The sequence below is a fragment of the Mus caroli genome, chromosome 8 (assembly GCF_900094665.2).
Source record: "Mus caroli chromosome 8, CAROLI_EIJ_v1.1, whole genome shotgun sequence".
In the NCBI taxonomy this organism is placed as follows: domain Eukaryota; kingdom Metazoa; phylum Chordata; class Mammalia; order Rodentia; family Muridae; genus Mus; species Mus caroli.
Genome location: NC_034577.1, coordinates 11087812 through 11104489, shown reverse-complemented (window position 1 = coordinate 11104489; position 16678 = coordinate 11087812). Strand labels below are relative to the sequence as shown.

The following is a 16678-nucleotide window of genomic DNA, read 5'->3' as shown; positions in this document are numbered from 1 at the left end:
CCTGGCTCCTGTCCTGGGAGCTGCTCTACAGATGTCCTGTGGCCATATCGGCTCTGTTCCAGTTGCCACCCCTCAAGGCCTATGGCTGTTCCTGCTCAGGTCACACCGCATCTTGCTGAAGTTGGAGTAGGAACAGGTTGGGGAGGCTTCTGGTCCTTTTGATCAAAGTGTTTTAAAAATAACTTGACTGCTGAGAGTATGAGGATCAGGTAGAAAAGGTGGGGCCTGACATGTGCCAGTTATGCNTCTTCCTGCCTTCTTTAAACTGAATCTTGAAACAAGGCCTGGCCTTTGTTGAATGCTAAAGGTGGAATCAATGCAAAGCCCATTATACCACTGGGTAGATAGGAACAGGGATTTGACCAAGAAGTTAGTGTGTGTGTGCCTCTGTGCATGCATGTTTATATGTATGGATGTGAATACATGTGTGAATGCACATCTACACATTCAATTATTTGTGTATGTATGTGGTGGTGTGCATGCATGCATACTCACACATATATGCATCTGTAAATGTGCTCATGTGTGTGCCTGCATGTCTATGTGTACCTAAGTGCATTCCAACATATGCATGTGTGCATGCTTGTGTTGACTGCAGTACCTCACTTCCTCACTCTGCCCANGAAGCCTCGGTGGTTATCCTTGCCTTCATCTCTTTTCCCATCAAGTAAAAGGAAGACACTTTGGCCACTCACTCCTGCCATGGTTCAGCTGCTCATCAGGGAGAAGCCACACCTACCTCCTTGTTCCTCCTCTGTGAGGTCATTCACCACCNTCCAGACAATGGTTGCACTCTGTTTCATTGCACTTGACCCTTGGCTGCCTTCGCAGGGGTCTCACCGTGCAGTCTGCATCCCTTGGTGCCCAGGAACATCTCTCTGAGAACCAGCACAGACACTGTAATGCAAATGCCTTTTCTTGACACCCTGTGGGTGACCAAGAACACCTACAGATAGAGACTCTTGGGCCTTAGTGTGACTACTACACAGGAATCCACATTCACTTGATGGCTGTNGGTTTACAGCCGCTGTGGGCACAATGAGCAGTGCACAGTCAGTGGGGTGTGCAGGCACTACTGCCTGACTTTGACTCCTTTGGGCATATATCCAGAACTGGGTTAGCTGGGTATTACTGCAGATCTAGCTTTAGTTTTGTGATAGATGTCTATATTGATTCCCTTCAGTGGTCTACAAGAATCCTTCCCCCTGACTTCCTCAGGAGGATTTCTTATTCTACATTCTTTTGTTTGTTTGTTTTGTTGTTGTTGTTATTTTTATTGTTGGAAATAATTTCATATTAAATTAAACTGAATTAAAGGAAAAATCAATATTATGTTCATATTTTATGATGGGAACAAAAAATACTTACCCCTACTTTTATGATCAACAAAGCAATTATTTTCTTAACAAGTATAATATTTAAGCTAAACTAACCAATTATAAACAACAAAAGCATCATTTGGACAGTATTTATTAAACTAATTATAAACTCCTTAACATAGCAATTAAGTATGCTGAGCCAACATGATATCTCACACACACACACACACACACACACACACACACACACACACACACCAGCAACTTGTTTATTACAAGAGGACACAAGCAAGCAACCCATTCCATGTCAGTCTCCCTTTCTCTTAACCTCAGTGGGAATTATCAACAAGTTTTTAAGAGCACACAGTAACTGGCAAGTCTGTACACTGATCTTAATTTTAGCAGTGCGGGCAGGTAAGATAGAATCTTAATTTTATTTTGACCTGCAGTTCTTGACAGCTGAAGGTGTTGCACAGGTTTTCATTTATTGATCAGCAATTTGTATTTCTCCTTTTGATGACGATTAAATTATTTCTTTTTTATTTAAGTTTTTGAGTTCTTTATATATTGTGGATATTAGCCCCTAGATGAATAGTTGACAACGATTTCTACCAGTGTCCAGATTGTATCTCACTGTGTCCTAGGCTGTCAAAAGCGTTTCTGTTTGACGTGATGCCATTTGCCATTGTTGTGTTACTTTATCTTAAGGGACTAAGAGTTCAACTCAGGAAGGGTTTGCCTTATCCTTTGAAGTGTTTCTTCTAACACCTCAGAGTTTAGGTCTTCCATTAAGGTCTTTGATGTCCCTTGGCTTGATTTATGACAGTGGGGAGGGCAGGGCTGGAGTCCTAGTTCTCTCCTGGGGCTCCATTCTCCCAGTACCATTTGCTTTGGGTCCTTGATGTTATGNCATTGGTTCATGTATATGCTGTGTGCAGTGCTCGGCTGCGTTTGTCTTTGTTTCTGTAATACAATCTGATGTTGGGTATTATGACACCCTCACCTTGCTCTTTCTCTTTAAGGCCGTTTGCTTTTGTGCTTCTGGAGAAACTTTCGGGCTAATTATTTTGTTAAAANTTTTAGTCAAGTTTTGATGGGGATTGCCTTAAATCTATAGGTGTTTTTCAATAACAAGCCATTTTCACATTCGTTATGCTTATCCAGGAACGTGAAGGATTATCCACATTATGCTGTGATCTTCAATTTTATTTCCTCACTGCTTTACACATTTTCTTTATAGATGTCTTCTGTCTTTAGGGGTATTCCTAGGCTACTTTGTCATGTCTATGAGGGATTGTTATAAATGACCTGCTTTCCTGAGCTCTCTCTCATTGAATTGGTTGTTAGGTACTGAAAGAGTATTTGATGCATCTCAGTTTATTTTGCTGAAGGCTTCCCCCTCCCCCAGAATATCCAATGTAAATCTGGAGGAATCTTTATGATCGTTTAGGTATACAACCATCTCACCTGCTAAACGGGATAATTTTAATCAGTCCATTCCTATTTGCAATTAAGTTTTCCTGCCTCACCACTGTGGATAGCATTTCAAGCACTATATTCCCTAAGAATATTGAAGACAACGCACAAATATCCCTCACATCTGCTTTTAGAGAAAACTCTTTCAAATTTCCCCATTCAATATAAGATTTGTTACAGGTTTACGAAATATTCTCCTTTGATATATTTCATTATGATTGCTCTATTCTGAGATTTCAGGGTGTCTATCATTGAAGGGATGTTAAATCTTGTCAGAGGCATTTTTGGAATCTATGGAGATGACTGTGTGATTTGAGTTCTCGATTTCGTTTAATACTGCATTTATTGATGTTCATTTGTTGAACTACCCTTGCATTCCTGGAACAAGTCCAATTTGATCACAACGTATAATGTTTAAAATGATCTATTTTAATTAAAAAATAAAAATATTAAAATCTTGAAAAATGTTCTTGAATTCATTTTGCTAGTATTTTATTAAAATGTTGCATCTATATTTACAAGGACACTACTTGTTGTTTATGTCTTTATGAAGTTTGGAAATTGTGCTAATTGTGGCTTCATAGGGTAGGTGTGGGACTGGGGCAGCTCTTACTCTGTGTTCTTGCTGTATAACACAGGCTGCTAGTCTGTATCTCTTCATGAGGAAACTGAGATCATGAATGCCTAGGGTTACTACTAAAGGTGAGTGCCAAACTGGGAAGATGACTCACTGGGTGAAGTGCTGGCTGTGTGTGAGCATGAGGTTCCGAGGCTGGATCCTCACCTAACATCTAGGCATGCTGTTACACACTTGTTACCCCAGCATAGGTCTTAGCATCTGAGACATGTGGATCATAGGGAGCTGGTGGTGGTGGTGGCGGTGGTGATGGTGGTGATGGTGGTGGTATGGGCCATCCAGTCTAGTTGAGGCCAAGAGCTCTAGGTCCAGTGAGAGTTCCTGTCTCACAAAAAGGTGCAGGGTGATAAAGGAAGACAGGAAGATATATGCTGTTAACCTCTGGCTTTGTACATGCATACACACACACACACACACACACACACACACACACTTATTTCTCTTATTTGGTAATATTTGTTTCCTAATACCCACTTGCGTCTCCAGTTTTCTGGGAAGCATTATTCTTCCTATATATTCTCCTGCTGTTTTCTGTTTTCTTTGCAGTGCTCCTTTAAATATTTTCTGCAGTGCTAGCATAGTGGTCATGGATTTCTTTAGCTTGTGTTTGTTATAGAATGCCTTGGTTTTCCCTTTTATTTGAAAACTAGTTTTGCTGGGTATAGTCATCTCGGCTGGCAGTTAAATATTTTAGNTCTTGAAGAGAATCATTCCATGCCCTCCTGGCTTTTACATTTTTTAAAGAGAAAGCTCTGTCGTTGATCTGACGAGTTTGCCTTTAAATGAGATTGTATGCTTTGGTTGCCTTGTTCTTTAGGTTCAGAAATTTTACCTAATTACTTCTAGCCCACACCTGCCTCTGGAGACTCGCTTCTCCTGTGGTAGAGAATGCCAGGGNTGAACTGTGAGACTCACAGGGTAAAGAACAGTTTCCACCTGTCTCCCTCTAATGTCGCTGAAGTATATAGATCTTGTTTTTGTGATTTCCCCATGGTTTGGACTGTGTGTCCCTGGACCAACTTATGCACCCCACTAGGTCACTGAGAGGCCAAGGTATATGTTCCAAGAAGATATAAGACTGCAGTACTTGAATCCCAGATACACATTCTCCAGGTTCAGGCTCCCTGAGAACCCATACTCGGAATCCGAATTTTGAGTTTTTAACCACAGAATGTTAAAAACAGCCATGCATTGGTCCAATTAATTTTCAGAAAGCACTAGAACTTGATGAGGTCTCTTCATGCACAAAAAAGTATTCAGGCATTTGAATTCAGACATTTCAGAATTATCAGTAAATCAATTTCTGGGCNTAGGCCAGTTTCTATGTTTTTAATAACCCAAGGGCGTTCCCTGTTGGTTCAGGTTGCTGCAAACTGTGGCTTCGCCTGTGAGTGTATGGAATTCACAGGACAACTCCAGGGTTTGGAGANTGGGGTTCAGTGCTCTATGCTAGGCTTTAATTGGGGAAGCTTCAGGGTGGTACAGAAGCACCCTGTGTTCATGACTGAAGCATGCCCACCCCAGCATCTGGTGGTTTAAATAGGTCTGGCACTCACAGACTCATGTGTCTGAATGTTGGCCCATAGGGAGTGGCACTATCAGGAGGTGTGGCCTTGTTGGAGTAGGTGTATCACTGTGGAGTCAGGGTTTTGAGGTCCCACACACATGCTCCATCTATGCCCAGGTGGAATCCAGTTCCCTTCTGCTGCCTTCAGATCAAGAAACCTTGGTTCCTCCAGCAGCACCAAGCCTGCCTGCATGCTGCCATGCTTCCCACCATGATGATAATAGGCTAAATTCTCTNAAACTGTAAGCCAGCTCTAATTAAGTGTTCTCCTTAACATTAAAGAGTTGCCTTGGTCATGATGCCTTTTTAGGTAAAACCCTAGTTAAGATACTCTGCTAAGACGCATGTCTCTATTTAACTGGAGAGTCTCCTGTTTGGAAAATTGTGCAANAGGAACAAGTTGAGTCATGTTGCCATGGTGGTTATAAAGTTCGTGAGTCATTTTAAAGTCTTTTCTTTTTTGTTTGAAGTGTTTGCATTGAGCTCAGCTTCCTCTCCTCNGATGTCACCGAGTTTNCGGGATTCATGGGATCTTTGCAGCATGAGCAGGTGACCTCAGGTCCAGGAGTCTCCTCTACTACTTTTCCAGGGAGACAGAGACGAGATAGGCAACAGGGAGGGACCTCAAGCCTCTGCCTTTCATCTGACTCAGTCAACTCTGATCCAAGGGCCTTCTAAATGACGGTGAGTTAAACGTCTCATCAGTGCTACCTAGAGCTGGTTAACTGGTGTCCCTCCTATGATAAATAGTCATGTCTTTTGCTATACTTTAATACAACTTGGGGACAAGTGTTTTCTCCTCTCAGTTCCCAACTAGGTTTGGGGGCTCACATTTGTCCACAGAGCATTATAACTTATCATAAGTTCTCATTTCCAAGGAAGCTGGTTTCTTACTAAGGAAATTGACTTTTTGGTTTCACAATTACAGTGAAAGTGTGCATGCTTCCACCATGGGGGCAGGTTTTAAGCTGAGCCAACTAATGGCTTCAGAGGAAACACTGAGGGATTTATACAGCACAGTTAAGGATGTCAGCTCACAGATGCATGTCACATTGATTTAGCATGAAAACATATNTATTGCGGGCATGTTGGTACTGTGTTTTTTTTTCCATGCACATTTTAAAAATTAAATTAGATAACACCTGATTTCAATACCAGGTGGCAAATGGAGTGGATGTTGTTTATAAGCTGGACGCTAGAAAAAATGGGTACTGGAAGTTCCCAGCTGGTCTCTCTTGGCTCAGACCTGGAATAGTCAGTCACTCATCCATTAACGACCTAGACAAATCCCTAGACTTTTACCCTGCAGTCTCATACTGTCTTATGGGTGGCAGACACTCACTTGCTCACTCACAGGCATGCCTGGGATGGAATGTGCCGACCCGCGGTCCCTGGATGATGTAGGGTGTTCAGAAGCCCTCCTGCCACCTCTTTCAGGGAAGCACAGAAACATCAATGCTGGTGGAATCCCCCAGACTCTAATCCACAACAGAGCATCTGCTGCTTTTCTTTCCCACAACTGTAGTTTCCTGGAAGTCAAGGATTTGACAGCTAGTCCTAACTTCCTCTTCCTGTAGTGACGCTTTCTTAGGTCGGGAGGCCAGTCTCACCGTGCACAGATACTGTCCTGTACGTCATTAAGCAGCTCCTCACTCTGAGGAAAGGCCTGCTCAGTTCCCTCTGTTTCCACCTAGAGAGCCAATACCTTGCACAAATCAGGGCTTAGTTTTGAAAACTCCTATCACGGTAGCCCACTGATGACTTATTTGCAAAGCCAAGCCCTAGTTCCAGAGGCTATTCCAGATAGAAAAATGCACGAGGCATTGGAATCTGGGTGTTCAGATGTTGCAGTTTGCAAAGGGTCTCAGTTATCATTGAAATCATGTTCTGGGATGACATAAGCAAGCAAGACGGGAGGCATCTTCCCTGCACTGTGGTCTACATTTTATTCCTGCAGCTCTGCTTGCAGCTATTGCTAGTGACATCATCTAGTCACAGTGCAACAGTGGTGGTAGATATGGTGGCAGTGAGCCATACCTTGCCCTATGGTCTACTTGCTTTNCTATTTATTTAGTATATGTGTGCATCATGGTGGTCAAGGGACAAACTGCAGGAGTCTGTGCATTTCTTGCTTTGTTTGAGAGGATGCCTTTCCATGGGCAGGGTGAATGCAGGAAGCACATTTCTACCTATCTACAGTTCAGGTGGTATGGCCAGTGCTCAAAAATACATGCAGAGGTACCCATGCCTGGTGTTCAAAGCTGAGATTAACGTGCAAGTGAGCCCCAGAGTCACGTGAGAAAGGAAGTCAATGTCAGGCAGAGAGCACTTGACATGCTAACCAGGCAAACTTGCTCATCTCAGAGGGAGGGGGAGTCCCTAGAGTATGCACTCTCTGGTAGTATTGTCTTTTCTTTTACTGACAGTTTCCTTGGAAATAAGAACCTGCAGTTTACGATAACTAATGGGCTATACAAACAAATGTGAGCTCCAAAACCTAGTTAGGACCTGAAAAGAGAAACAACACTCTCCATGTTTTATTAAAGTCTAATAAAACAAATAAATCACAAATTGGAGACCTGTAATACCTGGCACCTTGCAGACTGAGCACATGCCACAAGAACTTGCAGCTTTGTAGTAGAAGCACTGGGCTTTCTCTTTTCTATCCTTTTGCAGGAGTCTGAGGTTGAAAACAGCATCTGGCTGGTGCTCCCAAGGAGTCCTGACTCATNTCTTCCTCTTGGCCTATCCCTTCTGTCATCTGTCTCCAGGGTCTGGTGTGCACATAAGCCACCTGCTCTAGTCCTGGTGATAACATGACCTCCTTCAGAGTGCAGCCCTTTGTGGTCTCTCCGGACCTCTTCAGAAAGTGAGTCCAGCAGTCAGTGCCATGCCATACCCAGTGTTGTTTTGTCCTGAACTCAGTCTTCAGTGCTCCCAGGTGGAACCCTGAGATGACTTACCTACTGTGACTACAGGTGTGTAAGTAGAGTTCTTGCATCCATCCCCACATCAAGCCACTGCCCACAGGAGACCCTTCTTCTCAGACCCAGCTCCGAGAGCCTATCTATCTGCACAGGCTTAGTAGCTTCCAGCAACACCATGGCTTCCAGAAAGCCAGCCATGCCTGCAACTGCCTTTGTTTCCTTCCTGTATCTTCCTGGGCCCTCAGCTCTAGCTTGGTTTCTGGCCATGTTGCTGGGTATCTTTTCTTTCCCAGCCTTGGCTATGCACTAGCTTTCCTTACACATCCTCTATTACACTGGGCTGTCAGTCTTTGTCTTTTACATTGCCACACCCACTCCATAACTTAGGCATGAGGGAAGGTACCAAAGAGGGGCCCTGAGTGCCAAAGGGAGTCCCAAGCACCATCCTGGCAAGGGTCTAGGCTTGGCACAGCTGGAAATAGACACTTNATAGCAGAGCGCCAGTCTATGAACACCTCACCCCCTCGACCCCCAGAAGCACTCAGTATCCCTGGCTCTAAATTTTATTTTGATTTGTTTGCACGGGAAGCAACATTTAAATTGGAATTATGACGTGTTTATGACGGTTCATGTCTGGCATGCTAGCACTTGGGAGATTGAGACAGAGGATTGCTATAAGTTTGAGGCCAGCTTGGACTACTCAGCAAGAATCTATTGTTAAAAAAAAAAGTTGAAAATTTAAACATTAAAATAAAATGGAATAATGAAAATAAGTTCCCTTGAATTACCCAAAGGAACCTTCCCAGAGGCTAGCTTTTCAGTCCTTTCCTGTGGCAGTTGACAATATTTTGACCCATATCACATATGGAGGAGGGACAGTCTCAGGATGCCTTCTGCAAACTTGGAGANTGAGGAAGTGGGGCAGGGCTATGTGAGGCAGAACTAGGGGTGCTCAGCTGCTGAGCCAGAGGCTAAGTGGGGGCTCTAAAGAGGGTAGTCCTCTTCTTTACAGAAGGACAGCACTCCAAGGCGCTCCACTATTTCCACTAGAAACTGAAGGGAAAAACAAGTGTGAACATTTAAAAATGTCACAAAGCTATGTGAATACCGTCTTTGTTACTATGATCTTTGTTACTTTGTTACCTGAAAATAACAACTCAAAGAAAGAATACTTTATTTTGGCTCTTAGGTCAAGTTACAGTCAATAATGTGAGGAAGCAGAGGTAGCAGGGAGTGGGACTAGANCAGATGGACATGAGGCATCCCTGATCAGGAAAGAGACAGTGATGCGTGTATATTTTGCCACACCCCCTTTCTCCACTCACACAGTCCAAGACCCCATCTAGAGAATGGTGTTACCCACAGTGGGCATATTTTCCCAAGTCAATTAACCCAAGATAACATCCCAGAGCCCATCTCTAAGGTGATCCTAGACTTTGTCAATTTGACAGTTAATGCTTCCCATCANAGATACCTATCTCTGCTTATAAAAGAACACTGATACAAATGTCTAGGAGGGTATTCTTGTTAGAAAAGGAAAGTATCCTTATTACTGTGGGACGTTCTTGCACTGANTATGATATATTAAGATGAAGCTGTGTAAGGTCTCATTGTATGGAGAAGTCTTTTTCTCTATTTTCATGTGTGTTGTAGGCATCTGGAGGTGCAAGATAGATGCTGAGAGTTATCATTGATTATGCATCCATCTTACTCAATGAGACAGTCTTTGAAGCAAAACCAGAGCTTGCCTCTAGCTTGTTTTGCTAGCCAGCTTGCTCTGGGATCTTCTGTTTCTGCCTTCTAAGGTTAGATTTACAGGAAGACCACCATACGCTTCCAGTATTTACATGGGTTCTGGGTATCTAAACCCCAGTTCCCACACCTAGGCAGTGAGCCCTTAACAACTGAGCCATCTACTCTGCCCTGAAAATTTCACAGTGTGTATGCTTGCCCTAGTATAGGATCTCAGTAGCAGGAGGTGTTATATTAATGTATTTCAAAGTTGTAATGTAAGAAAGACCTCACCCTGTGTTATGTCTCATATGTAGGATGATCTTAGGACTCTTACATTTCCCAACACTTTTTTTTATTTTAGATTGCAAATAACCTACAAATGCAAACTATAAATTTTTACCTTGCTCCACATAAATTTGAGCAAACCACAAACCCCCTACAGCTCAACATAACATCCCAGAAAATGAGGNAACATCACTTTTAGAAGCAGAANGACCTTCCACATAATGGAGGATGAGAATACCCATCAAGAATATTCAGGCTCAAAGTAGGACATGCCACGTAAACACCAAGCACAGAGCTGCTGTGTGTATTGTTATAGGGAAATGACAAGGAGCCTGCATGTGTTCAGCACAGAAGAAATGCTTTCAAACACTGTCCAGCTGTGGTTGGTTGATTCAACATGTGAGGAAGAGCAACTATAACACCTTATAAAATAAACCAAACCTCACAAAAATTACTGAGAGATCAGCTTAATACCCGAGGGCATATTAGTTAGTTTTCATATTATTTTGAAAAAAAAAATGTGTCACAGAAGCAAATGAAGGAAGAAAGGATTGATTGATTTTGGCTCACAGTTTGGAGTGACCGTCCATATGGTGGGGAAAGCATTGCAAGAGTGTAAGGCAGCTGCTCACACCAAATCCCCAGTCAGGAAGCAGAGAGCTGTTGCTCAGTGCTCTCTCTTTCTCTGCCTTTCTTCCTTTTTATTCAGTCTTGGATAATGGAACATGGGGCAGTACAGTCTTATAGTCACACTCAGACACACGTCTCCTCCAGGATCTCAGAGCCAGGCAAGCTGACAGAGCAGATTAACCACCAAAGAGCATCTTCCCTAGAGATGAATTTTTCTGGGAAGAGCAAGTTTCCTCCTTGTGGCCATTGGGAATGANCCCCATTAGTCCCTGTTACCAGTTCTGGAGGTAAATGCTGTAGACACCTCTATCTTCCTGACCCCTGTGGNTCTCATCACAGGATTATATGTCATACACAAGCATAGGAGAGCTCAGATGATCAAAAATGGAAGAGACACTTATTCAGACAAGGGTGTAATATCTGATTTCTACAAACCAACCTTTACTAACATAACCCACAAGAAAATATTAGGGTTGGTTTTTTCTCCAGTTGATTAGAGTATTCTTGCCTGAAAGCACCTAATGGCAGGTCTCTATTATTATCTCGTGCGATGGGTATCCAGCACAACATTCCTGGGTATCCCTCCAAAGGAAATATCACAACACTGTTCACAATAGCCAAGGAATAGAAATAACCCAGTGCCCATCAATAGACGAGAGAACCCACAAAATGGGACACATATCTGCAGTGGAATACTATTCAGCCTTGACAAAGACANGAGTCCTGCCATTAGTGNCCTTGTAGAATAGCCCAGAGGATCATGTAAAATAAACTAAACCAGGCAGAGAACAAGTACCTCCTGACCCCACACAAATGTGGTAACTTTAAGGTTGGCCTTGGGAGTTGAGGGCAGAATGTGGCCACCAGGGGCTGGGTAGAGAGTAGGAAGATGCTGGTGGAAGATAACGCATCCTCTTGACAGTAACTATAGCAACAGACTGTATACAAGATTAGCTCTTAATTTCCTCACAACAGAAAACATGCAAGTATGTGAGGTGATAGGTTAATGGTCTTGATTTAATTATCACTCAACTTAAGTGTATATTGATAGTCACATCATATGCTACAATGTACACAATTCCTAGCTTTCAATGCTCACTTAAGAAAGCAAGGAAATTAACAAGCAATGCAAAAACAAACACAGGTTTTCCTTTAGCAATAGAGACAAGTAGGGGAATTTCCAGAGATACCAAGCCCCAGGCATTGCCCATCAAAGGCAGCAGGGCACCAGGTTCAGGGGTTCCCAGCTGTGGTGTCTTAGGTAGGTTTCTGTCCTTATGATAGAACACCAGGACCAAAAGCAACCCGTGAAGGCAGCGGTTTGTCTTATATTCCTGTGTCACAGTCCAGCATGGAAGAAGTCAAGGCAGGACTCCAAGCCGGGATGTGGAGGCAGGAACCAAAGCAGAAGCCATGGAGGCTCACTGATCACTGGCCTGCCCTCCTCATGGGTGGCTTAGTCCACTTTCCTATACAACTCAGGCCCAGCTGCCCATGGGTACATGTGACAGTACTCACAGCAATCACTTGTCATTAGTCATTAATTTTAAAAAAATGCACTACTGACTTGCTCACAGACAATCTGATGGAGGCATTTTCTCAAACAAACAAACAAACAAACCATTAAAACAAACCAAAACCCAACTGGACAGCACAAGTGAGCTCCTGTCAAACTGATACACAAACATATCACTTATTAAGCCACAACCTTCGCTTTCTGGTCTATTCCTAATCTGTTATAGCACTATCACAAGATGAAACACATCCTAACTTTTAAAAAATCACATAGTCTCCAAAAATCACATAGTCTCCAAAAATTCAAACACTTAAAAAAAAAACCTCTCTAAAATATCCAAAGTCTCTCAACTGTGGGCTCCGGTAAAATCAAAACCAAGTTAAGGCAGCTCCTACTCTAGAGGAGAGAATGAACACAGCGTTGCAAACAAATCAAAGCAAAGGCTAAACCCACCATGTAAACAACTCACTGCTTGGCATATGGAATCCACCCAGGGTCCTCTGGGCTCCCAAGGGCCTGGGCAACTCTACTTCTCTAGTTCTGCAAACCACAGCACACACAGGTTGTCTCCTAGGCTCAAGTAAGCTCCATTCCACGATGTTGTCTTTGGAAGGCATCCCATGGATCTAGCATCTCCAAATGCTTGGCCTGCCACTGTAACTGGGCTTTAACTTTCCCAGCAGCCTCTCCTGACCTCTCTTCAGGGATGCTAACCCTGAGACATGGTACCAGGTCTCAACTTCTCTCCAAGACCCTTTCAATCCTGGAGNTTCTACTGCAACTGAGGCTACACCTTCTCCATTGGCCTCTCTCACCATGGCTGACAAGTCTCAGTTGCTCTTCATGAGTCCTTCGTGCCTTCAAAGCCAGCATTACCTGGGAAACTGACACATATTACCAAATTGGGCTCCCAATATGTGNTACATCCTTGGCCACTGCCGAGCCACAGCTCCTCTGTGGTGACTCAGAGGAAACACTTACCAGAAGACTTCACCTCACTGATGCTTGTATTTTCTAAATCACAGTTGGTTCCTTAGCCTCAGCTGACCACTATTCATTGTCCCCAAAACCAACGGTTTCACTTTAATGATTATGGACTCTTGTTAATCAGCCAATTCTTCAACTCCAGATAACCAGAATCACAGATTCTTAATCCAAAATATTTAACAGCCTCAATAGAGTATTTAGGGGCCTCTCATACTTCTCTTGGAAANTGTACAAGCCAGGCTTCCACTAACTATACTACTGCATTATAAGTTCCTGCAATAACCTATTGAGCTCTGATCACTCAATAGCTTTTCTAGCCTGAAGTACCAATGTCCTTCTATAACCCTCCCTAAAACATAGTCATGTCTGTCACAGCAATATCCCACAAATATAGTACCAATTTCTACCTTAGTTAGGTTTCTTAGTTAGGTTAGGTGGTTGTTAGGATTGAACGCCATGACCAAAAGAAACCTGGGGAAGGAAAGGGTTAATTTGGCCTACACTTCCACAACACAGTCCACCACAGAAGGATGTCAGGACAGCAACTTAAAGTAGAAACCTAGACTCGAGAACTCAAGAAGCCATAGAGGAATGACTGCTCACTGGCTCAATGAGGATGGCTTGCTCAGACTGCTATCTTATACAACCCAAGACCACCAGCCCAGCCGTAAGACTGCTTGCGGTGAGCTGGGTTCTTCCACATCAATCATTATCAGGAANATAACTTCCAGACTCCCCCACAGACAATCTGAAGGAGGCATTTCCCCAAATGAGGTTTGTCTTCCCAAAATAACTTTAACTTCTGTCAAGTTGACAAAACCTAACCAGCACACACAGGGACAGAAGCCGGATGTAGTTAGGCTCTGGTGCTTCAAAGAGGGGCTCCCTGAGTATCTGCTTCTTCTCAGAGCCTGCCAGAGCTACACNGGCACNCCCTAAGGATGTATTCTTTCTCTTCCTCCAGACCTACAGAGAACCCACTGGTGCTTTTCCTAAACTTATGACCCCTGCCCTTTACCTCACTTCAAATGGGAACCCTGGAAGTACTTGGAAATCAGCAGTCCCCACACCCTTCTGTTTCTTTGTCCTCAAAGCTTCCAGAACGGACTGCCCCTTCTCATTCTTATCCCCAGACAGCAGGGTAGAGTCTCAGAATAGTGAACTTTGGCTTAGCATGTGGTGCAGCCATACCATATGTGCACATAGGAGTAGAGTGTCACACTGTGTTCCTACAGTCCTGTGCCCAGCAGCCCAACCATCGAGACAGCGACATGGCCCTTGATGGATGAGCAGAGGGACCTGGTATAGTTCAGACACTGTGGCTCTAGATATGAAATCCTACCATGTGATAACACAGAATAACCTTGAAGGCATCGTGCTCTGTCGCTGAAAGACAAACTCAGTTTGATTGCACTCATTAAAGTTCTCAGTGTAGGCCAATCCATAGAAACAGAGAATCGGATGGTGGGGCTATTGGAGGGGCCGCAGTTTCAGTTAGGGATGAGTGNCAAGCTCTGTAGACACACAGGGGTGTCGGTGGCTGCATCCTGTGAGTATACCATGCCCTAAACTCTACAATGACGATGAGAAGAACTGGTTAATCCTGCTCCATCTCTGACATCACGAAGTGCAGGCCAACCCNTGTACCTCTCTCAGTATGACATCAACCCCAGCTTCAGCCCCTGTCATCCTCTCTGTGACTCAGGAATAAGCTAGCTCTCCACAGCCAAGGCAAGCACCAGNTCCTGGCTTTCCTGAGATCTATACGCTAGCTAGGTTCCTGTACTGAGACCAGGGTTCTTGATGTTCTGCATCCATACCTGTCCCTGGAGGCCAATGCACCAAGTCACAAGCTCCTGCTGCCGGGGAAACAGGCCCTTTGGGGGGAATTCCCACCTGCTTTGTCTGTCATGGAGGAAAAATGGAATTGCTGCCACAATTGCCACTTTTGGTCTCAATGAGAAAAACTGTGTATCTGACGTTCTGCTGGCCGACTCTGGAGACGACAGCCACTGTGAGCTCGCAGGCTGTTGCAGACTTGGGCACCCATTCTAGACCAAGTTTAAATCGAAAATCAAGCTGTTTCAGAATGTGGAAGGGACAGAGCTTTCTTTAAAATAAGCCTTAGCTCATGCAAAGAGGGTTCCTTGAGTATCTAGTATTACTTTATGCCAGTCAGACAAGCAACATAGTCCTTATGTGTGGTGGTCTGAAGAAAACCAAGAGAAATCTCTCTCCATTGAAAGATTTGTGTAGGTTGGGTGTCGTAGCTCAAGTCTGTAAATCCCAGCACTCTGGAGCTTGGGGTAGGAGGACTGCTGTGTGNTTGAGGCTAGCCTGGGCTGTAGTATGAAACTGTCACACAAACAAAATGAAACAAGTTGGGGCTAACCCCATGCATGACCTCTCTGTGTATTGTAACAATCTGTGACTTGGTGTCATCTTCAGAGAGCACCTGACCCTGAGGTTTGCAAGTAGAGTATGCAGTGGAACAGAGCCCAGAGCCACACAGGGGCTCCTTATCTGATTAACATTTAATATTGGGTTTACTCAACTTACCGCAGCCCTGGCAGTGGTGGGTGCCCTGGTGAGTGTAAGGATGACTCCCTGCCAACTGACCAACCACCCAAAGTGGTGCCAGCCTTTGTGTCAGCAGTGGCACCAAGTGATAGCCCTACNTGAGACCAACCTGAGCACTTGGGGAGGTGGAGGTGACACTAGCTCTCCAACAGGAGAGTTCCTGATGAACCAACCAGCATCTACCACAGCCCGCACTGAGCTGGCCCAAAGCATCAACCACATCCAGGAGAGAGTGGAGCTGCTGGCTTCCTTCCAGCCTGGGGTTGGTAGAGGGGGTTTATCTACACATGGCTTCTGCATTCTTATGTCTTTAACCCATCAACATGAAGGTACAGGAAGCACTTTCCTCACAAGAGATTCACGAGTTTTTACAGTTTTGTAAGAACATCAGCACGGCTTCTCATGTCCCACTGCTGTCACATTCTGGGTGTGCTCAGCATCCCAGAACTCCCCACCGTCTGGCATCTACTTCACCTTACCTATGTCCTCTTCTGCTGGACCCGGGAAGCTGAGGCCCGGCTGGGCCAAGTCTCCTCCTTCCTCCTCTGCAAGACACAAGAGAAGAAAAGCTTACTATAGCTCTGGTGAAATTGCTGTCTCTGCCCATGGCTGAGACACTTGACAGACACAGAGACACTTTTCTGTTTCTTCCCATGGCAGTGCGCAAAGCTCTGTGTCCTGTATGGACAACCTCTGAGCAGCTGCCATGTTCTCTGTCAACCACAAGACCCCACATGTGCCCCATTCCTCTTTGAGGTCCCCGCAGAGACAGCATTTGCAAACACATCTTAGCTTCTCTGTATTACTCTGGGTGTATTTGATCCTGTTAGCATCAGTATAGGCTGCTGAGATGTCCTGACCATTGTTGGCCTGGCTTCCCTGGACCAGTTCAGTCCCAAGGGTCTGAGTCACCCCGAAAGAGAACCCCCCACTCCAGTGATTGCAACTGTATCCACACCCCATTCCTGCATGTTCATTCACTCTGCAGTGTCTGCTTTAATGCTACCTGTAAATTCATTC

The 16678-nt window shown here is 44.3% G+C and overlaps 1 protein-coding gene across 1 annotated transcript in view; it reads right to left on the bottom strand.

Moving 5' to 3' along the window:
• Window positions 1-16678, bottom strand: part of Dlgap2 (DLG associated protein 2) — a 133536-nt gene that overhangs the window by 112268 nt on the left and 4590 nt on the right. The window contains exon 3 of the mRNA XM_029480671.1: window positions 16138-16203. Coding sequence (XP_029336531.1) covers window positions 16138-16203 — 66 coding nt within the window. The remainder of the gene's footprint in view (window positions 1-16137; window positions 16204-16678) is intronic.